We start from the raw sequence: 21,885 nt of genomic DNA on the forward strand, positions 1-21,885 counted from the left end.
CAACAACCCATCATCAACAATTGAAGCCCCAGAAAAAAACCCCAAGCCCGCTTTTGTTTCTTTTCACGGCAAAAGGAAACCAATGGATTTTTCTCTTTTCTCTAGCGGGAGTTAACTCGAGAGAACAGACAGACTAGACCTCCCTGAGGAGAAGAGAGGAGCGGCAAGAGAAAGAAAGAAGGAAATACGCAGACATTAATAAATAGAATGAACAAGAAAAAAGAAACCTGAACTAGAAGTCCCCGAGCACTGAACTATACTCGGTCAGCGCTTCGCGGACTCTGTCCTCCTTCTATCCGTCCACAGACAAAACGAAACAACTCGCTTTCGCTCCGCGGGCACTGGTATAACTCTCACGCTCAAGATCACGGGGTAGCACGGCTCATACTGATCAGACGCTTGACGCCGACCTATTTCATTCCAAGTCAGTATATCAGTCGTAATACGAGGTGTGAAGATAAAAAAAACAAGAGGAGGGGACGCACCATCCAGTTACCACACTCATCTATCCGGTGGGTCATGATATCGACGTGAATTGCCTGTGCGGTCTCGTAGTCGCGGCTTTGAAGAGCGTTGGCCAGTGTCGCCAGATCGTTGACGGTGTTAGGCTTGAGCAGATCCTCGTTGTTCAAGTGGTCGAACAGGAGGTTCAAACGGCGCTCAGCATCGTCGACCTGCTTCTTGAAGGAAGACGGGGCGCGGGCCTTGACGCGTTCCATGTCTGCAGAGAGAAGCTCGAAGACAGGCATTGCGTTGGCGGGGATGTGAGATCGATCACCGGGGGCTAAGATGTATTAGTTTTCATACATGAAAATCAAACAGGGACAAACGTACGGTACTTGGGAGGCACGGCAGCTGCCTTCTGGGATTGGGACGTGCCAGGTCGAGAGCCCTGAGGTGGTGGTGGTGGTGGTGCGTGACCCATAGGCGGCGCTTGACCCATAGACGGTGCTTGACCCATAGGCGGTGCTTGACCCATAGGTGGAGGCTGCACAGTGGTCGGCGTACTGGGAGCGTACGGGTTGGCGGCCGGTGGCTGTGATGCCTGCTGAGGAGCATACGCTTGCTGAGGAGCATATGGCGAAGGAGCCGCCTGAGGGGGGGGGGCGGCATAGGACCGCGCGTCTGCATCTGCGGGCTGGCAGCTTGGGCAGCCGGGCTCGGCGCATACCGGTTAGTTGGCGGCGGCATGCTGGGCGGGGCATTATACGGCGAAGGTCCGCGCGGGATTGATGCCGGAGGAGGGGCCATGTTCGAGGCTGGTGGCGGCGATTGGGTGAGGGAAGCATAGGGGTTGGCCGGGGGCGGCGGAGCGAAGGAGGCCGCCGGAGGTGGTGCAGCAGTCGGGGGAGATGTCACGCGTGGCGGGGGTGCTGCACCCTTGGGCGGAGGAGGTGGCACCGAGGGTGTTCGTTGAGGACCACCTGGCGGCGCACCCACGCCCATGGGTGGAGGCCCTTGACCAGGAGGCGGAGACTGATTGGGGAACGGCGAGATGATGGTCTGGGAAGGCCGTTGAGAAGCCGGGGTGCCACGACGCGAGGCAGGCTTAGCAAAACCTTCGGGCAGATCATTCCATGCAGGGAGGCCGGTGGCCGTGGTGTAGGTCGTGACAGTGTTGGCTGGTGATTGATTGGACGCGCGCGGAGGGGGAGGGACCGCTGAACCCGTAGGCTGTCCGCCAAACGCGGACGGGGGCGGTCCGTAGGCCGCTGGCCTCATCCCCTGCCCTTGCTGGTAGCCAGGTTGTCCGTAGCCGCCGGCGCCACTAGGAATGGAGGCATACGGGTTGACAGCCTGGGCTGGTGCACCGGACGGAGGAGCATAGGGGTTCACTGGCTGTGACGGAGCGGCTGTAGGAGGTGCGTAACCATGCTGGACAGGAGCTGCGGGAGCCGCAGGGGTGAAATTCTGCTGCGGCGGGCCGTAAGGGCTGGGTTGTCTGGGCTGTTGCGGGAGAGGCTTGAACCCCGTCTTCGCCGCAGTTCCAGCTTGTGCCTTTTGCGGGGCCTGTCGCATAGCCAGCTTGATACGGTTGCGGGCAACTTCAGCCTCAGGGTGCTTGTCAGGCACCAGATCCAGGTATCTCTGCGCGACCTGCAGGCGTCCATGTGTGGCGACAACATCGGCGTATTCGATGTATTTGTCATACAGGTTACTGAGTCGCCAGTCCGAATCCTTGCTGCGTTCGGTGTCCTGGAATTTGGTGACTTGGCGGAAGATGGTCACCTTCTCGATCAGCGCTTGCAGAGCGCGGACGTGGATGGAGAAGGTGGAGTTATCCGTGTCGGTCTCAATTCCTTTTTGCTCGTTCTCACGCAGTTCCTCAACCCAGATAGCGACAACCTTCTCCAATTTCGAGCCGGCCAGGTAGCAGAAAGAGGCGTCTTTGCGGGCACTCTTGTCGCCGGAACTCTTGATCTGCTCGTCCAGTCGGTCACCGAGAGCATCGCAAAGATCAGGGAACTCCTTCTGGTCAGCGAAAGTACACAGGGCAGCCATGACCTCCTTCCAGTTGGACAGCTCGGCATTGTGAACCACATCCCAAAGGTTCTTGCCCACGATAGACGCAAGGAGACGCAAGTAGTTGGGGCCGCCGGTCTGCTTGGAGAAGTAGTGCTCCTGTGCCTTCTCGATGCACTTCTGACCACCGCAAATGGCGATCATGAAAGCATCCGACATACGGTCCTCTTGGAGAGCCACGTCGAGGGCTTTGTCGAACTGGCCCAAAAGCAAGGCTCGAGTGATCTGTTTCTCGGCATCGGTTTCCGACCCATTGAAGATCTGGAACGGGTTATTCGTACGGGCACCCTTGGAAGCAGCCAGATCCGAGAGGAAGTTGTCACTCTCGGGATTTGGATCGAACATGGACTGCAGTCGCTTGTGCTTTTTGGTGGGAGATCCTGTCTCAAGGACACCATTCGTCTCCTCGCCTCCCTTCGTATCCAGGCCAAGTTTTGCCAGGGTATCAGCGGCCTCGTCTGCTGAATCCTGGAAGCCCAGATACTCCACCAGGCCCTTACGAGGATTCTCGGAGAGCAAGGCCTCGATCACCTTCCAGTCAGCCTTCTCTTCTTCGCTCGAGGCGGCCGATGCTCTGGTTTCGCAGAGATTCCGAAGATCACCCTCTTTCAGCGCATTCTCAAAGCTCTCGGTCGCATTGCCCACGCTCGCATCCACCTCAAATGGCGTGATCCTGACCTTAGAGGCGCGGGAACCCTGATCAGCTAGTCCAACAGAAACAACCCGTCCGCCAAAAGCGAAGTTGGCACCACATGGCCGCTCCAGCCAGCGAGGAGCCTTGGGCAATGAAAACGTGGAGACCTTGGGCTGAGTCTGTGCCTTGGCAAAAAAGTCCTCCCCATCGAGAGCCTGGTTCTGGTTGGCAATAGCCTTGGCGGTGTCGGTGCTGGTGTTTTGAAGAGTCTGGACCGAGATTCTGCCGTCAAAGGATGCAGTGGCAAAGAAGTTGGGGTTGTGCGGGTTCCAACGGGTCTGGAATGTCCAGTTCGTGACCACGGGGAATTCGCCATATGCCTGGCCGGTTTGCGGGTTCCAGCAGACGTTGCGGTTATCTTTGCCGGAAGAAAGGAGCAGGTCCGGATCTTGGGCGCACCAGGAAAGCGAGAGCACACCAGATTCGTGGCCACGAAGGGTCCGTTCGGGGGCGTGGGAGTTTCGGAGATCCCAAACGCAGATCAAGGGGTCTGACTCCAGAGGTGTCGCAGTGACAAGCTTCGTGGGCTTCTCGGGATCCCAGGCCACGGCAGACACAGCCTTCCGGCCCATATTGTTCAACGTCAAGCTCTCCTTCTTGGTCTTGACGTCCCAGACGGTCACAAACCCAGCACTGCTGCCAGTGACCAGGATGTGAGCGACCTTCTTGTTCCAGTCCAAGCATTCAATATCATCTGTGCGAGCGGCCGTACTCCCAAGCCGAGATGGGCTGTTGAGGTTGTTCAGGTCTGAAATGAACAGCTAATCAAGAGAGTGTTAGTCAAGCACATAGGGTATTGCAATTGATTCTCGGAAGCATACCTCTCCTTTAGCTCCACCGGTGGCCAGTAGATTCGAATGTTTTGGGTTGAACTGAAGGGCCTTGATGGCGCCGCTGTGGTGAGAGGTCCTTGAGAGCAAAGCATCACTTGGGATCGATCAGCTACCAGGCCCCGTATAAAGTTCTTCGGAATAACCAACCTGTTCCCTCCAAGCAGCTTATCGGCATTCCACATATCCAACGCGCCATTCTCCAGACCACCCGCAATCACACCACGTTGGCTATCGTCGGAAACGGTCCATGCAATGTCATTGAAACTAAGCAGATTATTTTGTCAGCCAAAGTATCATCCAGTGTCCAAATGGCCACCCTACCCCGAATCGGTGTCGATCTTAGCTAGCGGCTGTAGCTCCTCGCTGGCGTCCTGGCGATCCAGACCAAGATCCCAGAGCTCCAGGCATGTCTTGTTGGAGAAATCGACATCCACGGCACCCGCTCGAGTCCCCGTGGCAATCAATGGTGATGCAGCCCCGGGCGACCAGGCGAAGGTGGCCGTCCGTGGGATTTCCCTCAGGCGCACCATTGTGAGTATGATGGAAGACTAGGGATGTTTCTGGAGCAAGAAGAGACAAAACGCAGCGAAAGGAAGTAAACGAAGGAAAAAGAGAACAAAATCCCACCCCAGTAAATCAAGAACGGGGGGATAGTGCGATGTGCAGTTGGCAGGTTGGAAGACAACCAAGTGGCCTCCTGGACTTGGAGGGACCGGGGGGACGCGCTAAACCCATTGGGGCACTCGCCAAAACAGTGGCCCAGCACGTGATATCAATCATTCTTGGGATTCCAGCTCGGGTTCTTTTTGCTCGGCGACACGACTCCCTTGTATTACATCCCACCCCCAGACAAAATGAGCGACAGCACCCGGCTCAAGAGCACGGTCTACGTCGGTGGCCTCGACCAGACTGTGACGCAGCAGACCCTCGCAGAGGCTTTTGTCCCCTTCGGCGAAGTAGTCGACATCTCGCTCCCCAAGCCGGATGCGCCCAACTCCACCGACCAGCACCGGGGATTCGGATATGTGGAATTTGATCTGCCACAAGATGCCAAAGAGGCCATCGACAACATGGACGGCAGCGAGCTCTATGGGCGCACAATCAAGGTCGCGGCCGCGAAACCGCAAAAGGACACCAGCGAGGGACTGGGCAGCAAGACCGCCATCTGGGAACAGGTATGTAGTTCTCCCATGTAGTCTATGAGAGATGGACTGACGAATACCCCACAGGAGGGCTACCTGGCCAAACATGCTGTTAACGAGGAGGATCGGCAAGCAACCGAAGAGGCTCAGAATGCAGGCAATCTCCCGCAGGACCCCATGCAGGGATTGGAGCAGCTCGATGTGGCTGGGCCGAAACCAGAATGAGCCTGCACAGCCAGAATGGAAGGGCACGACTTCGCAATGGCTACGAAGATAATGAATATCTATACTACACGTTCTACAATACGCCGACAGCAATACTCGTCGAAATGGCCACCATCCAACTATTCAATTACACAACACACCCGCGCGGCCGGATATGTACACACCCTTGCGCTTCAGTTCCGAAGCGAATCACTTTTTTTTTCACCTCTGCTTCTTTTCTCCACGACTTGATATCACTCCTTCCCGGCAATTTTCCAATCTTGTCTCAAATACAAAAGCGGCAAGAAAGAAACCAAACAACTATGACTTGCATTTGGAGCTCAAAGATACATGATGGTACATTTAGTGCTCACGGCTTTCGGGGCTGTTGCGCGAGAGACGCAGGGTCTTGTCGGTCATCAGCTTGTGGCCGCTGGAGTAGATGGCAGCCACAACGGCAACGCTACACGGACACAGTGTTAGTACATGACAAGAAAAAGTCTGGTCGCGAGAGGCGCAGATAGATATCTGTGCCTCGGTCGCGAAGCCAAATGGCACAGTTGATGTTAGGTAGAACGTACCCCAGGACAAGACCTGTATGCCAGAAAATGTTAGAAATCGCAGAGAAGAAACATGTCAGGAGTAGACAACGTACCGAGAGGGATCAACTCCGGAGGGATCCTCTTCAGCGTGCGGATGCGCTGCGAGATGGTGTGGGCTGTTGTCGGGGCTGGTCAGTCCAATTGCTCTCTCATAAGAGATTCAAACACCCGCAGAGGGTCTTGGTCACGAAGACTCGGGGGTCGGGAAAGGCTGCGTACCGCTGTGGTTCTCCTTCTGTAGACAGGGAATTAGCATTAACCGAGGAGAAGCTGGGAGGGCTCGTTCAGGAGGAAGCGGGAGGGGAAGTCCAGGGGCCACATACAGGAGCGGGACGGAACATAGGCCGGGTGGCCTGCATCCGCAGAATGCGAGTGGGATACATGGTGGGGTGGAGATGAGAAGACCAAGTGTGGGATGAGAAGATGACGAGTGGTGAAGCTCTCAAAGCGGCGAGTCGTTATTATTCGTTCGGGTGCCGGAGGGAACGGGAAAAAGTGTTGTCCCGGGCGCAGCCGGGAGCACCACCTAACTTCAACTCGGCGTCACCTCTTCTTGACCTTGACACACTAACTACTCCCTATTCCACTCCAACACCCACACCCCCCACCTCAGCTCTTCTTGTGTACTGGGATCTCTCGTCAACATGGGTGCTATTCCCGAAGCCGACCCCGATGAGGCCATCGAGACCAAGCCTTTCAAGTTCGTGACTGGTACGTTCCTCCACACACCCACCCACCCCCCTCCTCCTCCGAGGGGGGTCAATGGCACTCATTTCAAGCTCAATGGCTAATTCCGGGACAGCTGGTACGTCTTCGGTCGATATTATTCTGTGGTATACGTCGGGTTGGGGGATACACCTCCACGAGAGGACCCTGACCGCTTTGGGGAGGTGAAATTGACAATTTCGATTCGATTGCAGGCTACGATGCTCGTTTCCCGCAGATGAACCAGTACGGCCATTCCTCTTACCTGTATCTGGCGATATCTAACCCCGATCCTCAGGACCAAGCACTGCTGGCAGAATTACGTCGATTACTACAAGTGCGTCAACGCCAAGGGCGATGACTTCCGCCCTTGCCGTCAGGTATGAACCTTGAAACCTCCCAGAAACACCAGACGATGTCAAATCACTAATACACCCCAGTTCTACCACGCCTACCGTTCTCTCTGCCCCAAGGCCTGGACCGACCGTTGGGATGGCCAGCGCGGTACGCATCCCACAATCCATCTTTATGTTCGAGGCCTCATACTAACTGACCATTTCCCATGCAGAGGGCGGCAACTTCCCCGCGATCCTGGACCGGTAAATGACCAGCGGCCGCTGTGGGTTGGTTATTTTCTTATATTGTGTATGGACAACTTCCAATGTACTCTACCTGGTCTGACCGTGCGCGGGTACATTCCCTGCTTCGTTGGGTCGCGCTGTGCTTCCATAGGAGTAGGGGTGTATAGACTCGCTCAATTACAAAGAAATTGTGTGGATCCTGTGCTTTCGTAAATCCTTCTTTTTTTCACTGTGGATGCCAGTTAAGGCCGTGGGCTCTTCGTAGCCCTAGAAATTCATCATTTCCAATTGTGCCTGTACTAGATTGTGCTCATATTGAATATGGACCCGTGAAAGATAGTAGTCAGGTAATTGAAGTCAATATTGGCGAGGAGGGGTGAACAAGGCGATGGGATGACCCGTTTCTTATAGCTTGTTGGTTCTGTGTCTAGTCCTTTTGATGCCAAATGTATGTTGAAGCTCCCACCAAGGCAGGTATAACATCCTAAAAAAAGAATGTTTCGGGTTTTCTTCACGGAAACTTGAATGCCATTCAGGGTGTATCAGGTGTATCTTTTAAGTCTATGTAATCCGCTCTCCCAACCCGGAGGTATATCTATCAAACCCTGCAGGATGGCCGTGTCCAAAGTAAGCGCCCAATGGCTCAGAGTCTTTGCAAGACCAGGCCAATCATAAACAAAGCGAGAAAAATGCAAGATATGTACAAGCCAAGATAATGCTCGAGTGTCAAATGAGGCGTCCCGCCGAAATCGGAAAATATCAGATCCAAAGCGGGAAAAAAATTCGTATGTGCCAGAAAAGGAGGAAGCTGGTGCGATATGGCTGGCGGCCACATAGCCAAGATGAAGATTGAAAAGAAGGAATGATTATTAAACCTCATTCGGAATACCCTTCAATCGTCGGTAGAGTTTCTTGTGCTCCTCGAGGAAAATAAATGTGGCAATGGTATGAGGGCCCAAGCGAATAAAGCTCGGCACCCAGCCTCGGAAAGTCCACGCCAGACCCTCCTTGCGACAGATATCGCGCAGCAAGCCCAGCATGGTATGGCCGCGGCTCTGTGCAGGCGAAGCCGTCATAACGCGGGTCTTGATCACGTCGACGGGGCTGCAGACCGTGGTGGCAACGAATCCGGCCATCAACGAGGCCGTGAAGTGTGTGGCGAGGTTATCGGCCATACCGACCTTTTCCATGCAGATTTTCTTGAACGTGTCGTAGGAAGTCAGTTGCGATGCCGTCATAAGCACCGCGCGCGTCGAGTTGGGCCACACGCCGCGGAAGAGTGAGCTGACGCCCTCCGCGCGGGTCATTTGTACCAGTCCGTGGAGGGCATGTTTGTAGTTTCGTCGTTGTGCTGGCGGGAGCGCGGCGTCGGATTGCATGCGCACGTTGAGCACGTCTGCTGGGTTGCCGGCGAAACCGCCGATGAAGCCTGAAGCGCAGGCTATGCCGAGGAGGGTGAATAGGCCCGGGGATGATGTGGACGAATTTGGCGAGGGAGAGGCAAAATGTTGTTTTAGCTCTTCGTAAATGCCGAAGCGCGTTGTGGAATATGTCAATTGTCGGAGGACTGCTGCGGAGAGCTACAATTTGTCGGAGTCAGTCATATAATTTCATCCACTGCGACTGCTGAACATACTCCGCTGTATAACCCCGTAACCCCATTGTTTCTCACGATATGTGCAAAAGTGCCGACCATTGTCCTCGGAGCGTCGGGTGCTCGCGTTTGTAACCGGACCTGCGATGCTTAGTATGTATGACTCTTCAATTCCCGAAGCAAGTGGCGTACCTTGACTGCGCAGCGTCAGCGAGCGATCTTAACTGTAGAGGGGGAAACTTGACTTACCCAAGTCTAAAGGATGCGTCACAGCGGCCGCAAAGCACGACGCCGAACCTCCAAACCAAAACGGATAATGCACTTTGTTTTGTTTAGACGGCATCGTTGTCGTCGTCGCCAGCCGCGGGCGAGCCGCGGGCGACGAACCCTCTAGCAATTTTCCGTCTGCCATGCTCTGCAGTTCTGGAAAAAGAAGGTGGCGAGGGGGCGGGGAGTTGGAGAAAAGGGTCGCGAGGCCTTTTTTTCGGTTCGGCGCTTCAAAATCAGGCTCCGAGAGCCACCGGAGCCTGCGCCAATCAGCGTCTCGGTTCTGCGGAGCATTCGCATCCAGCCTGTAAGAGCGTACGGATTACTTCATCTCGGGCGGAGCAGGGGACTTCGGCGGTGTAATGTAGACGCCGATAGTTAGCAGCTGTTGTCGTTATTTCGTCGTAGTCAATCGTAAGTGGCGCTCGAGATGGCAGGCGGTGATCTTCGGTGGAATCGCGGTGATTGAGTTGGTTATGCGGAAGTAACTGGGCTTTACCGAGGGAGCGTTATCTACCGGGTGAGACAGGCTGAGAGTTTGCTATATTTCTGTCTTCGGACACAATCACATAGGGAATCAACAAATTGAATATAGCCGTGATAATGAATCATAATCTAGTTACTACGTACTCCATGCATTATTATTGAGAGTGAACTGGCACAATAGCAGTGTACTTCGGCCACTCGTTTTGCCGATCCGTCTCTCAACAGTCGGCCTTCTTTTGCAGCACGCACTGCTCAGCCCTGGCTGAAGCTGCGCACCATCCCACTCCATGCGTCTATTAGCCACCGGCAGAGCCCTGCGTGCCAGCAGTGGTCGCTGGACCATTGCCGCATCGTGTTTGAGAATTGCGCGCCCACCCCTATCAACAGTCCACCACCGCGAATGGAGCTCAACCACACCTCGTCGGACAGCCGACCACCCTTTAGCCACCTCAACCTCTCAGACTTCCAAACAGCGAGCCAATCTCACCATTGAAGGCGAGCCCTACCCCACGGACCAATGGACCAACACCCCCGACACCATTCTGTCGCATGTCGGCCGACGGCTATACCTGGACGACAATCACCCGCTCGCAATCACGCGCAAGCTCATCGAAAGCCAATTCCCCAGCCCTGTCTTCGGCAACTACTCTGAGAAAAACCCCGTCGTCACCACGGCACAGAACTTCGACGTCCTCGGCTTCCCGCCAGATCACCCGGGCCGCAGCCGCACTGATACATACTATGTTAATGAGAAGACGGTGCTTCGCACTCACACGAGCGCACACCAGCAGGCATACTTCCAGCAGATTAATCGCAATGAACAGACACGCCCGGAGGAGGTCGGGTACACCGTGATCGCGGATGTCTACCGCCGCGACGCCATTGACCGCAGCCACTACCCGGTCTTCCACCAGATGGAGGGTGCTATGCTGTGGAAGCGGCCGTCCCCGGATCCGCTGGCGCATTCCAGCGCAACAGCCGCAAAGGTCATGGCGGATCTGGACAAGCTCCCGCGTCACGACGTCGTGGTCGAAGACCCGAACCCGACCATCCACCCGGAGCGCAATCCGCTGCAAGCGGAGCATCACAGTGCCGAGGAGGCCGAGGCCGTAGGCGCGCACCTGAAGCGGTCTCTGGAGAACATGGTGATCCGCATCTTCACTGAGGCCAGCAAAGCCGCGGCCGCAAGCACAGGCACCCAAACCGAACAGGAACCCTTGAAAGTGCGCTGGGTCGAGGCCTACTTCCCGTTCACCAGCCCATCCTGGGAGCTTGAAGTCTTCTGGCAAGGCGACTGGCTCGAGATTCTAGGCTGCGGCGTCATCAAACAAGAACTCCTGATCAACTCCGATGTATCCGACCGCATGGGCTGGGCGTTTGGCTTGGGCATCGAACGCATCGCCATGCTCCTCTTTAACATCCCTGATATTCGCCTCTTCTGGTCCCGCGATGAGCGGTTCCTATCCCAGTTCCGCGCCGGCCACATCGCGCGCTTCGAACCTTTCTCGAAGCATCCGGCCTGCTACAAGGACGTTGCCTTTTGGCTGCCTCCTGCTGCCGTCACTGGTGGTAAGAGTGCGGCAGGCGGTGCTGTTCCCTTTCATGAAAATGACGTGATGGAGATTGTGCGCGGCATCGGCGGTGATCTTGTCGAGGATGTTGCTCTTATTGATGAGTTTACGCATCCCAAGACGGGCCGCAAGAGCATGTGCTATCGTATCAACTACCGCAGTCTTGAGCGCACCTTGACGAACGAGGAGACCAATGGACTACATGATCAGGTCCGGGAGAAGCTTGTTGGGCTCCTGGGCGTGGAATTGAGGTGACGAGATGTATTATATTGTAAAAATCTGCACCAGAAGATCTAGTTCCGCTCATGATGAGAGTGTTTTTAAAAAAAAAAACTTTTCACTTTGTACTCAGTGCTAGTAGGATGCCAGATTGCTCTACCATACTCAAGGAAACTCAAGATCAGACGAACCACTAGGGTGTATGTGTATTATACAAAATGAGGAGAGAGTTATCAGGAGACAGGGAACAGGAAGACACCGATTGCAAAGAAAACGTGAAGACAACCCCAACACGAATACAATCCGGACGCCTCCAGGCACATGCAACAAGATGATGGGAAGTGTATCATACAGACGGGGATCCAAGACCAAGAGACAAGACAGAAAGAGATATCAAGAAAATCTGAAAGTTCCTTTTTCCTCCCCGAGTCCAACCGCCAGCAGCATCCGAGTGTAAACACCCCTGTCGTGATCGTGATGTGTGTGTATGATATATGGTACAAAGGGAACAAAGAAACCCGAAATCGAAAAAAAAGGCGTATCGAGGGGTGGGTAGGTTATGGGATTAGGTGTTCTTGACGACGCCGACCTTGGCAGCCTATAACGATATGTATTAGCAGACGCTCCCCCACAACTTGGGACAGAGATACATACCCGCAGCACGCGACCGTTCAGCATGAAGCCCTTGCTCTGGATGTGCATCACATCACCATCTTCCAAATCCTTAGACGGGGCCATGAAAGTAGCCTCGTGGCGATTGGGATCGAATTTCTGCACCTTGCCATCCTCAGTCTTCTCGCCGGGGTCGAAGCGCTGCAGACCGTGTTTCGTGAGGGTGCTCATGAGGATGTTCTCGGTCATCTTGAGGCCTGCGACGAGATCCAGCAGGTCCTTGTTGGCCTCGTTCTCGGGGGCGTTGAGCTTGTCGGCGGGAACGGCGAGCAGGGCGCGGTCGAGGTTGTCGATGCTCTCCAGAAGGTCGACGGCGAAGCGCTGGATGGCGAAGTTGCGGGCGCTCTCCATCTCGCGCTTCGTGCGCTCCTGGAGGTTGCGGAAGTCGGCGACAGAGCGGAGGTATTTATCCTGATCGCGGCGTTAGGGCAGGTCGAGGGATTGTCGGGATTGCGAGGTAAATTACCTTGAGATCAAGCACCTCCTTCTTCTTTTCCTCTAGCTCTTTGCGAACGGGATCCTCAGTTTGCTCGGAGGCTTCGGTAGCTTCTGATGAGGCTTCCTTCTGTTCCGTGGAGTAGAACCGGGACATGGGTTGGGGAGCGAAGGGCCGGACAGACTGCGGCAGACGGGGTTGCAATCGTGACGTCTGACGAAGTGCCATCGGCGCGGCAGATGTGGAGGCCAGGACTGACCGGGCAGCCTGAGCTTGTCTGAGGAGGGTTCGTGGAAACATGGTGGGCAGGAATTGAGGTGAGGGAGAGCTTAGGGAAGGTGTTGCAGCATCGGGAGTGGTAACGGGCAATTTTCATAGCGCGTCACCTGACCGGCGGGAAAAACGCTGGGCCGAACTATATTGGGTACACCGCTGGGGAACGAAAGAGACCTATAAGAGGAGAGTTTGGAAGGCCTTCCAGTATGATTTTAGGCAGCAGTAAGTATTATTCAGGGATTAAAATCCTTTTTCAGACGCGCATGTCATTCGCCTCAAAGTGAAGTTGTGGGGCTTGTCGGCCCCAGACAGGTTCAACTAATCATACTACACAGCCCTGTCCCTCTCTTATAAGAGTCTTCTGCGCCCTTCAGAGATTCCCAACAAGACAGATCACAGACATTGATTCTGGTGCTGGCAAAACAAGAAATCCATTGGGAGTTTCAACATAATGTCTCTGGGATCACTGGCACAATGGGAATCTGCCCTGCTCAGCCTCGCGGAGTTCGGTCGCACGGTGTCGTGTCGTGAGTTGGAGATCCCGATGACTGTGGTCGCCACAGCACTCGTAGGGTTGATGGTTTACTTCCATGTGAGTAAGATCTAACAACTATTTTCAATTGACTCGAAGCTGACCGCCTTCTTCAGTTCGCATACACAGATGGAAGCGTGAGAGCGGCGCTGGCCCTTCTCGAGACCCCAACAAAGATCGATGCTTCCAATCTTGAGAAGGTTGAAAAAGAGCCTGGTGATGCTTCATCAAGTGATTCGGCGGCAAATCCGAAGCCGTTTCTCTGGAGGCTGGTATATGCGCTTGGGTTGCACTGCCTGATCGGCGCCTCCAATTACTTTCTCATGGTGTTTTTTGACATAAACGTGGAGCTCAAAAGCCTTATATTTCTCCAGTTGCTCCTTGCGATGAATACAGTACTATCCATGAATTCTGCTCATCCACCCGACCCCGATGCTATTACGGCTCAACGAAGTCGTGCTCGTCGACACTTACAAAGCCAAGGAACAGGATTTTGGTCCACTTATCCGGGACTCGCTATGTTCTTGGTGTATATGCTGCTTTCGAGCTTGATCAATGTCCCAGCCAAACTCTGGCTTCACGACAAGAGAATTGAGTTTTCTGTCAGGATCATGTGGGGACTTCTCCTGACGAATTTGCATACAGCCTGGGTTCACATCGTCATTTCAAAGCCCAGCAAGAAATCGTTCTGGCAGCGGATTCCGGGCTGGCGAGAATGGATTGAAATCCTCCCGGCCGCTTCTCTGGATATAATACTGCCGTCCCTTGTCTACCATTTGCTCAAGACACCGCTGGCACTTCTTCACGACAGCCTCTTTTCCGATGCTACAGGCGATAAGGACATTAAAGCATACATCGAGATAGTCTTCATGCTGCCACTGGCCTTGGCGTACGCGACCTCACTTATCACTCGGGCTATATATATCAGAGTTGCAGCCTCGATACTGCCCAGCGAGGACGAACCCCTTGTGCCCTTCGACCGCAGTTTCGGCGGCCAAGCAAGAAACAGCCAGACATACAGTCTCAGTATCAAGAATGCTAGAGCTGGGAAAGCGCAGAGTTGGAATCGGTACGTGAATACCGTTTGGGGAACGCTGGGGGCCGAGCTTATCTGCTTGGGTGTCTCTTCCCTTATCCTCTCTGCAGAGTTGGTTTTTTGGACGCCGTGTACTGTGATGGGGTTGATCAAGTTGGCTTTTGCAGATGCTTCTTAGTCTTCACATACCTGTATCTATTACCAAAACGTGAACATAGTAGTGACATTCGGAGACTTCCTATTTCGACGGACTCCGGGTTCAAGTACCTACTAAACCCCGACGGGCGGGGCCTCGCTCGGTTAGAAAGATCGTTGTTCAATAGCAACGCAAGCTTCTCTTGGTGACCAACCGCGGCTACTCATGTTGCCCGTTGACTCATTGTTGCCTGTTGAAAACCTTAGATCGACCGACTAAGATGTGCTAAATACACTTGGCGCCGATTTCGCGCGGGCCTGCTCAGCGCTGACTTAGTATTCGTTGATTCCCGTTCCGAATGAATCACCCCAGCAAGTGGGGTTCGAGCGACTGACGGCCAGTAGATATATTGGGGCCATTTGCACGACTCGACTCTTATTTGCACTGCCCAAATCACCCTCCCATCCATACAAAATATCTCCCTCGTATAACACAATGCCTATTAAATGGGATCCTGAATTCCGCGAGGCTGTCGCGCCCATCTTCGCCGCCCGTGCCAACGAACCCAAGCCCGATGCACCGGACCCCCTGGCTGTGCGAGCTGCAGTCACCGCCGCTTTCGAAACCATGCTGAGCCAGCTGCCGCGAGCCACGGAGGTTGAGCACAGCGAGCACCGAGTCCCTTCATACGACGGCGAGACCATTCCCGTGCACCGGTTCTGGAAAAAAGAGACCGAAACAACAACACCTGCTCCAGCACTCATCCACCTCCACGGCGGCGGCATGATCTTCGGCAGCGGAGACATGTTCCACAATTCCTGCGCCTTGACGGTGCAGGAGACCGGGGTGCAGATCTTCACGGTCGACTATCGCCTCGCGCCGGAGCACCGCTTCCCCACCCCGGTCGAAGACTGCTATGCGGCGCTGGCGTGGGTGCACAAGAATGCAGAGCAGTTCGGCATCGACCGCCAGCGCATCGGGGCGCTCGGCGGAAGCGCTGGGGCCAACCTTGCGGCGGCGATCACGCTAATGGCCCGGGACCGCGGCCTGTCACCCGGCGTGGCGAAGCAGATCCTCGTCTATCCTATGCTGGACGATACGAATACCGTTGCTCGGCCGGTGCGGGACGCCGCGGCCATCTGGACCACGACGACCAACGCGATGGCCTGGTCGACTTATCTGGGCGATCTGTATGGGTCTGACCACGTCTCGCCATATGCGGCCCCGGCGCGCGTAGTCAGTGTCGAGGGTCTGCCGCCCACGTATCTGGAGATTGGCACGGCGGACATCTTCCTGGAAGAGACGTTGAAGTTTGCGTCACGGCTGGCTGCGGCGGATATCGAGGTAGAGCTCCATGTGCATCCCGGCCTGCCTCATGGGTTTGAAATCTACGCGCCTTTTATTGGGGCGACACAGAGGGCGATGGCGAATCGATATCGGGCCATGTCCACTATGTAATCTTAATCTTGACCATAGATGCTGCGCCTTGTTCCAATCATGACCGATTCATCCCCCGCATTTCTGCCGGAGCAAAGCGAAGTGGGTTGTGGCGATACTCAGGGCGCAGTGACCGCGTCAAGCTCTGGTTTTAGGCAGAATGATATTTCGCGGTAGGGGTCCAGGAGTAGGCTCAGATAGAGGCACAGCTAACGTGCTGGAGCTCGGGGTGCCCGTTTCCGCTGTGGCGCAAGATGTGGCGCAAGATATGGCGCCCCCTTGTTAAGTGGATCGCCGGGGGATCGCGACCAAGACGACGTAAGCCGAATCGAATCGAGGCAGTGCAGCATACTGCGCCTCCAATAATTGCGTTGGTGGGAATACGATTGAAGAGTTTTGCTGCGGTGTCTCTGTTTTGCCCGAAACGGACAACAGGAGAAAAAACGTACTCAGTGGCAAGGGCGTATTTATTCATCTTGCCGCCTCCGTCTCCCCTGATCTTCATCTCTCTCCTCCATCTCTCTCCACACACCACACCACACAATAACAACCAGCAATATGGGACTTCACTCGCCTCCCACACTCCCCTCCTCTCCCTCCATCACCATGAGTCGCTCCTCGTCTCGCCCATCTCTCTCCCTAGACCTCTCCAATCTCCCATCGCTCTCGCAGCCATCACCACCATCCAACACCCTCCTCATCACCGAGCTGCACGATCTACACCTCTTCCAGCCCTCCGCCCTCGACGCCATCCGCTCCCAGCTCACAGCCGTGGCGCCACTGAACTCCTTCTCCCCACTGCCCTCCCTGCGTCGCATCGTCTGCTCCTTCCACTCCGACGACGACGCAGTCGCCACCCGCAAGATGCTAGAGGGAAACCGGCTCCTGGGCCGCGTGCGTCCGCGCATCTACTTCGGCGAGCATACCCCCATTCTCTCGGCTGAGGAGGCCCGCCGTCCCAAGCTGCTCGAGGCGCCCCAGCCCGATAAGATGTTCTTTATCTCGCCCCCGCCCAGCCCACCGCACGGCTGGGTTATGCGCAATGAGGAGCCGCCGAACAAGGAGGTACATGCTCATGACCTCGCCCATGCGCTGTCTATGCTCAAGACCGATCACGCGCCGCAGGCCCCAGAGCCCATGGCTGTGGATCCTGCTACCCCGGTGTCTATCTCCTCGGACAAGCGCACGGGCAGTTGGCCGCTGGCTGGTGAGCAGCGCCGCAGCAGGAGCAGCACGCTGATCTATCATCCTGAAGATCACGGCGGCAGCCCCGGCTTGCCTGCCGTGCTGGTTGAGGATACCACTGTGGTAGGCGATGATGACGAGGATGTGGACATGGAACTGAGCCCCATCGACATGACTGTCAAGAAGATGCCGCCCAAGACTTCCCGGCCACCGGTCGAGTTGATGGAGTAAAGGTGGTGGAACCGTGCTCGTGCATTTCTAGCGATTGTTTTGTTTTCTGCATCGATCGGACGATCAGGCGTTGAAAGGGTGGGCCCATTGCTACACAGCATTGATTGCCCGGATCCGGATCGGGGGTACATAATCTGTTCTCTATCCTAATAATACATATCATACTTCATTTGGAGTCTTGGGTTCGGACCAACTATATGTTGTAGCAAAGTAGTCCAGGGTTTCTTTCATACTGAGACTGAGACCAGATCAAACTGCCGGACGAGGCTCTTTCTGGCTGAGACTATATATATCCTTGTCCAAGACAAGACCAAGAGATCTCTTATACTTGGACGGCATTCTCCCTCACGGTCGAGGATGGATATTTCCAAGATAGAAGATATACGAATGGTGCTTTCTCAACTTCTTTCCACGTGCAACCTCCTCCAAGCGGGTATACCCCTTTCTGTCCTCTCGTCCTCATTGAGCTACACGAACACAATGTCTCCAATCCAAGATACCCGCAAGTTCACCTCCCAATCCAAAACGCAAGCACATGGCGAAGGTAAACTCACCACCACAGCCGAAACTAGTCTAATCGAACACCTGAACAGAAAGATTCTCCAGACCATCGTCTACCTCGAGGACGAATACAAGGGCAGTGTCCTTGTTCCAGCACAGAATCCTAACCCAAAACAGGCGCGACGACTTTCTCTTCTCACGGTGAAAGACAGCAGCAGTGCTGAGTATACTACGCATATCCTGTTCCCCTTGAGCACGCACCCGGTGCTGGATCGGTTGTATGTACCTAGTAGGACGGTTCTGGCTGATGGCATGTCCAGATCCAGTAGAGCCCCAAGCTGGAATTCACACTCACTGGCAGGATCAGGACCCGGTTTAAACTCAGAGTCATCATGTACCTCCTACTCATCCGTCTCAAACGACCTCCCTCGCAACAACATCGAATCCATCACAAGGGGGAAACAAATGGTTCAATGAGTAGGAATCCCGCTCCCCATACCCATCAACAACAACAATCTGCACAGCACACCAGAAGACTTCGTCGACACACTCGACCGGTCAATCGAGATACTAGGCGCGAATTTCATCGTCGATGACTCAGAAGACGCAGTGTCGCAGCAACGGGCGTTTCTCATGGAGATTCGCGGTCTCTTTCGGGATCGGTGGGATGTGCTCGCTGCGGCGCAGAGACATGTTGATTTGTTGGATCAGCTTGTTAGGGGTGGGTTTGTTGAGTTGGAGGAGGTACTTGGGGGTGGGAAGATGGAGTAGACGGTTCTCTTTATCCTTTCTTTCCTTTCCTGTTTATGCTTGTGCTGAGTTGGTTGGTTCATGGGTATAGGTTAAGGTGAATTTATAGCTGGACAAGGGAGCGAGAACGAATACTTTTTTTTCATTCATATGGACAAGCATTTTCTCTAACCTAAATATCATCATCAGCGGTTTTATAATCATACACATAGAACGCCCGATTGCGCCCCTTAATCCAAACTCCAAGCCGCATGCAGTGCCACCTCTCCTCAGAACCCATACGCGCTCTGCCCGTACGGCGTAGCCCCATAGGGAGTCTGAGCACTGGCGCCCCAAGCACTCGCTGCCCCATTCCCATACGACGTGAGATTCCCATCAATCCCCTCAGGCGGCTCGTAGTCTCCATCGCCGGCGCCCATCATGTCGGCATCCTCGGCGCCGCCGTGGCCCTCGCCTTCGCCTGAGAGGTAGGAGACGGTTGTGGCGAGTTTTCGCTGCAGCGTGACGATGCCCTGCTGGATGATCATGTCTGGCTCGAGGTTGCCGATGCTCTCGACGTCTATGTAGAAGGTGTTCGGCTCTGCGTCGTAGTCGAAGGGTTGGTCTGGATTAGACGCGGGTTCCCATGCTGCATTCTCGGAGACGGGCCTGCAGATGAACATGTCAGAGTGAATCATGACCAGGAGGGAGGAGAAGAGAGAGAAACATACCATTCCTTGATGGGATCCTGCTCGTACCAGTAATCCACATGGCGTAGGTTATTGTTTGGATCATACTCGAATCCCACCGCCGCGGTGGGCGCCCACTTTGCGTGCTCCTTTGCCGTGCCTTTCTTTGCGAGACATGTAAGTTTGATCTCCTGCCCGCGCCGCAACTTGCAAATTAAAGGCCCCTTCAGCTCCGGGTCCGTAATGACGGGGTTGCCAATGGTTTCATTCATCCGTTCGCCGACGACAATCAGGTCGCGCGCGTAGACGGGCATGATGCCCGCGGAGTTGCACCGCGCGTGGAGGGAGAGCGTCACGCTGCAGCGCACGCAGTGGTCCTCGCAGTCGCAGTCGCGCGTGTACTCCAGATCCTGATCGCAGTTCCGCGAGTTGAGCGGGATCATGCCGAGACGGTGAGCAAGCATTTCGTCGGGGAGCACAGAGGTGTTGGCTTCGATTTCGACCAGGTCGAGGGCCACGGTGGGCACCTCGGCCAGGATGGTGCGGCGCAGAGAGTTGGCGAAGGCGAGGTCGACCGCGCTAAGGCGGAAGTCGACGCGGTAGGGTTCCGCCTGCACTCGTTAGTCTTTCTTCTTCTCTGGGAGTGTGTGGGCAGGCCAGGAGTTACGCACTTCGCGGACGGTGACTTGCGGGCCCGTGGGCTCCAGGTCCATCTCGTAATCCATGGTGAGTGTCTGTCGCAGCGCTGGGAGCCGCCCGGTGTGGTGGGGTGGGTCAAGGTTATGTGGACATAGAGATAAAGAGGCAAGGATGGAAGAGATGGGGGCGTGGGATGGGAGGGAAGGGAGGCCAAACCAGAGTCGTGGTGGTGGTGAAGGGAAAAGGTGAAGAGTCGCGGGTTCGGAGCTCTTGGCGCTTGTCCTCATTGGGAACACCGTGACCCGGTCTTTGACTACGCGACACACCAGGCGAATTACCGGCAAGACTAAGAATGGGAGAGTAGATGGTGTCTCATATTCACTTCCAGATAGAGAAATTCAAGCAAAGGCCCTTGTGGTCCAGGATTTTACAGGACTGGAAAATGACAAACTCTCCTCGGGGGAATTTCAAAGCCTGCGACCTTCTTTTTGGATCGGGCATCAGATGTCTATCACAAACGTGATGAAAAGCACAAGGGAAAACATAAATCGGTCTCTGGCCGATGGAATGGCCAACGGGTACGCCGGAAGCCCGTGGCAGATATGCGAAGATGGAGTGGGAAACAAACCCACACTGGGAACCTTTTTTTCGGGAGATTTTCAGCGGGTCATGTCAAGTCGTAGCGGTGAATGCGAATCGAAGTGATGAGCGGAAATGGTGGTGACAAGAGAAGAAAGACGCTATGTACGAGACGGAGAGACAGAGACGCGGGACGATTAGCGCTTCAGCGAGCTGCGGTTGAGCGCCTCCAGCAGCTCGGGGCGATTGGCAAGCGCGGTCGCAGCCTGCGAGTAGCTGACCCACTGACGCTTGCGCTTGTACCGCTCAGGCCAGTCATCGCGCTCCTCGTCCACGGTGACCTCAAAGAACTGATAAGAAGCCTTGGGGGCGTGCGCCGTCAGCAGGGCCGAGGCGCGCATGTCGGGGATGACGCCCAGGTCGCGCTGCACGGTGCAGACCACACCGGCTTCCTCCCAGGCCTCGCGGCAGGCAGCTTCGGCAGCTTCTTCATCGGTCTCCCAGCCACCCTTGGGGAGCACCCATCCTCCGGGGCCGGCAGATTGGATCATCAACACCTTGGTCTGATCGGGGGACAGTGGGACAACACCAGCCACCAGTCGCTCGCCCTTGGTGCCGTAGCCTACAATGCGATGCACCGGTCAGTGATTTGGAGCACCGCGGGAGTGCGGTCGACTTACGCTGGTTGGTGCGGCCAGTGCGGGACTCCATGGTGTGAAGCTGCGCCATGGCGGGAGAAATTTCCAGGTTCGGGATTGTTTCGGTAGAAAGAGAAAAAGATAGGGTGAACAAGAAGAGAAAGAGTGTGCGAGCGGGCAGCGAACAGCCCAGGACTCCCGCGGAGCCTAGAGGGTCTCGTGGGAGAGAGGTGGGAGGTGGTCAACGGTCCACGAGCTGGCGAAGAGGGCGGTCGGGAGAAAATTTCCTCCTGGGGGAGAGAGTGAGACGGCGGAGAGATTAGGTGTACCCGTTGATGCCCGTGGTGGACCGGAGAGTCAAAGGGAGAAGGCTAAGAGGCATGGTCGAGAGAGTCAGGAGCAGGAGAAGGAAGTGAAGAAAGAGTCGCGAGAGGTGTAAAGGCAGAGACGGAGTGGGAAGTGGAGGGGCCCTAGAGCGGCGTCGGCCGGGAACATTAATTAACGATGGGCGGTATTGCTAGGCAAGAACCGCAGGGCCGATGCGCTTTGCTTGCCTGGACGGTCCTGCTCAACGACCCATTCAGTGTTCTCATGCCTCCGATGCACTGCTCGTCGTCGTAGTCACGATTCATTCACCACAGTGCGAGGGTCGGATAAGACCTTAACTCCGAGCGATCGATACCTAGGTCAACGGGTGCGGTAGTATAGTAGTCCCTGAGGCGTCCGTGATGACTCTGTTGAGCAATTG

General features: G+C 55.3%; 14 protein-coding genes across 14 annotated transcripts; 7 read left to right on the forward strand and 7 right to left on the reverse strand.

Annotated features, from left to right (window-relative positions):
• Nucleotides 1-365: 365 nt before the first annotated feature.
• Nucleotides 366-4,580, reverse strand: sec31 (putative protein transport protein (SEC31); the record flags this gene model as incomplete). Its single annotated transcript, XM_056978255.1, has 7 exons — nucleotides 366-410; nucleotides 486-784; nucleotides 835-969; nucleotides 1,020-3,978; nucleotides 4,039-4,144; nucleotides 4,198-4,314; nucleotides 4,372-4,580. The coding sequence occupies 7 exons, from the start codon at nucleotides 4,578-4,580 to the stop codon at nucleotides 366-368; spliced, it is 3,870 nt and encodes a 1,289-aa protein (XP_056834287.1).
• Nucleotides 4,581-4,904: 324 nt separating this feature from the next.
• On the forward strand, nucleotides 4,905-5,417 carry N7510_006330 (RNA-binding protein; the record flags this gene model as incomplete). Its single annotated transcript, XM_056978256.1, has 2 exons — nucleotides 4,905-5,225; nucleotides 5,280-5,417. The coding sequence occupies 2 exons, from the start codon at nucleotides 4,905-4,907 to the stop codon at nucleotides 5,415-5,417; spliced, it is 459 nt and encodes a 152-aa protein (XP_056834288.1).
• A 342-nt stretch (nucleotides 5,418-5,759) lies between these two features.
• On the reverse strand, nucleotides 5,760-6,381 carry N7510_006331 (uncharacterized protein; the record flags this gene model as incomplete). Its single annotated transcript, XM_056978257.1, has 2 exons — nucleotides 5,760-5,990; nucleotides 6,322-6,381. 2 exons carry the CDS (start codon nucleotides 6,379-6,381, stop codon nucleotides 5,760-5,762), a joined length of 291 nt encoding a protein of 96 aa, XP_056834289.1.
• Nucleotides 6,382-6,642: 261 nt separating this feature from the next.
• N7510_006332 (cytochrome c oxidase subunit VIb) lies at nucleotides 6,643-7,306 on the forward strand (the record flags this gene model as incomplete). Its single annotated transcript, XM_056978258.1, has 6 exons — nucleotides 6,643-6,709; nucleotides 6,801-6,803; nucleotides 6,919-6,949; nucleotides 7,002-7,083; nucleotides 7,144-7,207; nucleotides 7,272-7,306. 6 exons carry the CDS (start codon nucleotides 6,643-6,645, stop codon nucleotides 7,304-7,306), a joined length of 282 nt encoding a protein of 93 aa, XP_056834290.1.
• An 847-nt stretch (nucleotides 7,307-8,153) lies between these two features.
• Nucleotides 8,154-9,290, reverse strand: N7510_006333 (uncharacterized protein; the record flags this gene model as incomplete). The annotated part of the gene is made up of 3 exons (XM_056978259.1): nucleotides 8,154-8,864; nucleotides 8,934-9,070; nucleotides 9,128-9,290. 3 exons carry the CDS (start codon nucleotides 9,288-9,290, stop codon nucleotides 8,154-8,156), a joined length of 1,011 nt encoding a protein of 336 aa, XP_056834291.1.
• A 628-nt stretch (nucleotides 9,291-9,918) lies between these two features.
• On the forward strand, nucleotides 9,919-11,457 carry N7510_006334 (phenylalanine--tRNA ligase; the record flags this gene model as incomplete). The annotated part of the gene is made up of 1 exon (XM_056978260.1): nucleotides 9,919-11,457. The coding sequence occupies one exon, from the start codon at nucleotides 9,919-9,921 to the stop codon at nucleotides 11,455-11,457; it is 1,539 nt and encodes a 512-aa protein (XP_056834292.1).
• A 529-nt stretch (nucleotides 11,458-11,986) lies between these two features.
• On the reverse strand, nucleotides 11,987-12,829 carry grpE (mitochondrial nucleotide exchange factor MGE1; the record flags this gene model as incomplete). The annotated part of the gene is made up of 3 exons (XM_056978261.1): nucleotides 11,987-12,019; nucleotides 12,076-12,504; nucleotides 12,560-12,829. The coding sequence occupies 3 exons, from the start codon at nucleotides 12,827-12,829 to the stop codon at nucleotides 11,987-11,989; spliced, it is 732 nt and encodes a 243-aa protein (XP_056834293.1).
• An 894-nt stretch (nucleotides 12,830-13,723) lies between these two features.
• Nucleotides 13,724-14,551, forward strand: N7510_006336 (uncharacterized protein; the record flags this gene model as incomplete). The annotated part of the gene is made up of 1 exon (XM_056978262.1): nucleotides 13,724-14,551. One exon carries the CDS (start codon nucleotides 13,724-13,726, stop codon nucleotides 14,549-14,551), a length of 828 nt encoding a protein of 275 aa, XP_056834294.1.
• A 453-nt stretch (nucleotides 14,552-15,004) lies between these two features.
• On the forward strand, nucleotides 15,005-15,967 carry N7510_006337 (alpha/beta hydrolase; the record flags this gene model as incomplete). The annotated part of the gene is made up of 1 exon (XM_056978263.1): nucleotides 15,005-15,967. One exon carries the CDS (start codon nucleotides 15,005-15,007, stop codon nucleotides 15,965-15,967), a length of 963 nt encoding a protein of 320 aa, XP_056834295.1.
• A 172-nt stretch (nucleotides 15,968-16,139) lies between these two features.
• On the reverse strand, nucleotides 16,140-16,421 carry N7510_006338 (uncharacterized protein; the record flags this gene model as incomplete). The annotated part of the gene is made up of 1 exon (XM_056978264.1): nucleotides 16,140-16,421. One exon carries the CDS (start codon nucleotides 16,419-16,421, stop codon nucleotides 16,140-16,142), a length of 282 nt encoding a protein of 93 aa, XP_056834296.1.
• Nucleotides 16,422-16,504: 83 nt separating this feature from the next.
• cbpA (putative calcineurin binding protein) lies at nucleotides 16,505-17,362 on the forward strand (the record flags this gene model as incomplete). Its single annotated transcript, XM_056978265.1, has 1 exon — nucleotides 16,505-17,362. The coding sequence occupies one exon, from the start codon at nucleotides 16,505-16,507 to the stop codon at nucleotides 17,360-17,362; it is 858 nt and encodes a 285-aa protein (XP_056834297.1).
• Nucleotides 17,363-17,842: 480 nt separating this feature from the next.
• N7510_006340 (uncharacterized protein) lies at nucleotides 17,843-18,634 on the forward strand (the record flags this gene model as incomplete). Its single annotated transcript, XM_056978266.1, has 2 exons — nucleotides 17,843-18,138; nucleotides 18,388-18,634. 2 exons carry the CDS (start codon nucleotides 17,843-17,845, stop codon nucleotides 18,632-18,634), a joined length of 543 nt encoding a protein of 180 aa, XP_056834298.1.
• Nucleotides 18,635-18,882: 248 nt separating this feature from the next.
• Nucleotides 18,883-20,207, reverse strand: N7510_006341 (DNA-directed RNA polymerase II core subunit RPB3; the record flags this gene model as incomplete). Its single annotated transcript, XM_056978267.1, has 3 exons — nucleotides 18,883-19,261; nucleotides 19,324-19,892; nucleotides 19,953-20,207. 3 exons carry the CDS (start codon nucleotides 20,205-20,207, stop codon nucleotides 18,883-18,885), a joined length of 1,203 nt encoding a protein of 400 aa, XP_056834299.1.
• A 489-nt stretch (nucleotides 20,208-20,696) lies between these two features.
• N7510_006342 (NUDIX hydrolase) lies at nucleotides 20,697-21,228 on the reverse strand (the record flags this gene model as incomplete). The annotated part of the gene is made up of 2 exons (XM_056978268.1): nucleotides 20,697-21,121; nucleotides 21,180-21,228. 2 exons carry the CDS (start codon nucleotides 21,226-21,228, stop codon nucleotides 20,697-20,699), a joined length of 474 nt encoding a protein of 157 aa, XP_056834300.1.
• Nucleotides 21,229-21,885: the final 657 nt, after the last annotated feature.

This window comes from Penicillium lagena, assembly GCF_028827675.1.
Source record: "Penicillium lagena strain IBT 129212 chromosome Unknown utg000003l_segment0_segment0, whole genome shotgun sequence".
Lineage (NCBI taxonomy): Eukaryota > Fungi > Ascomycota > Eurotiomycetes > Eurotiales > Aspergillaceae > Penicillium > Penicillium lagena.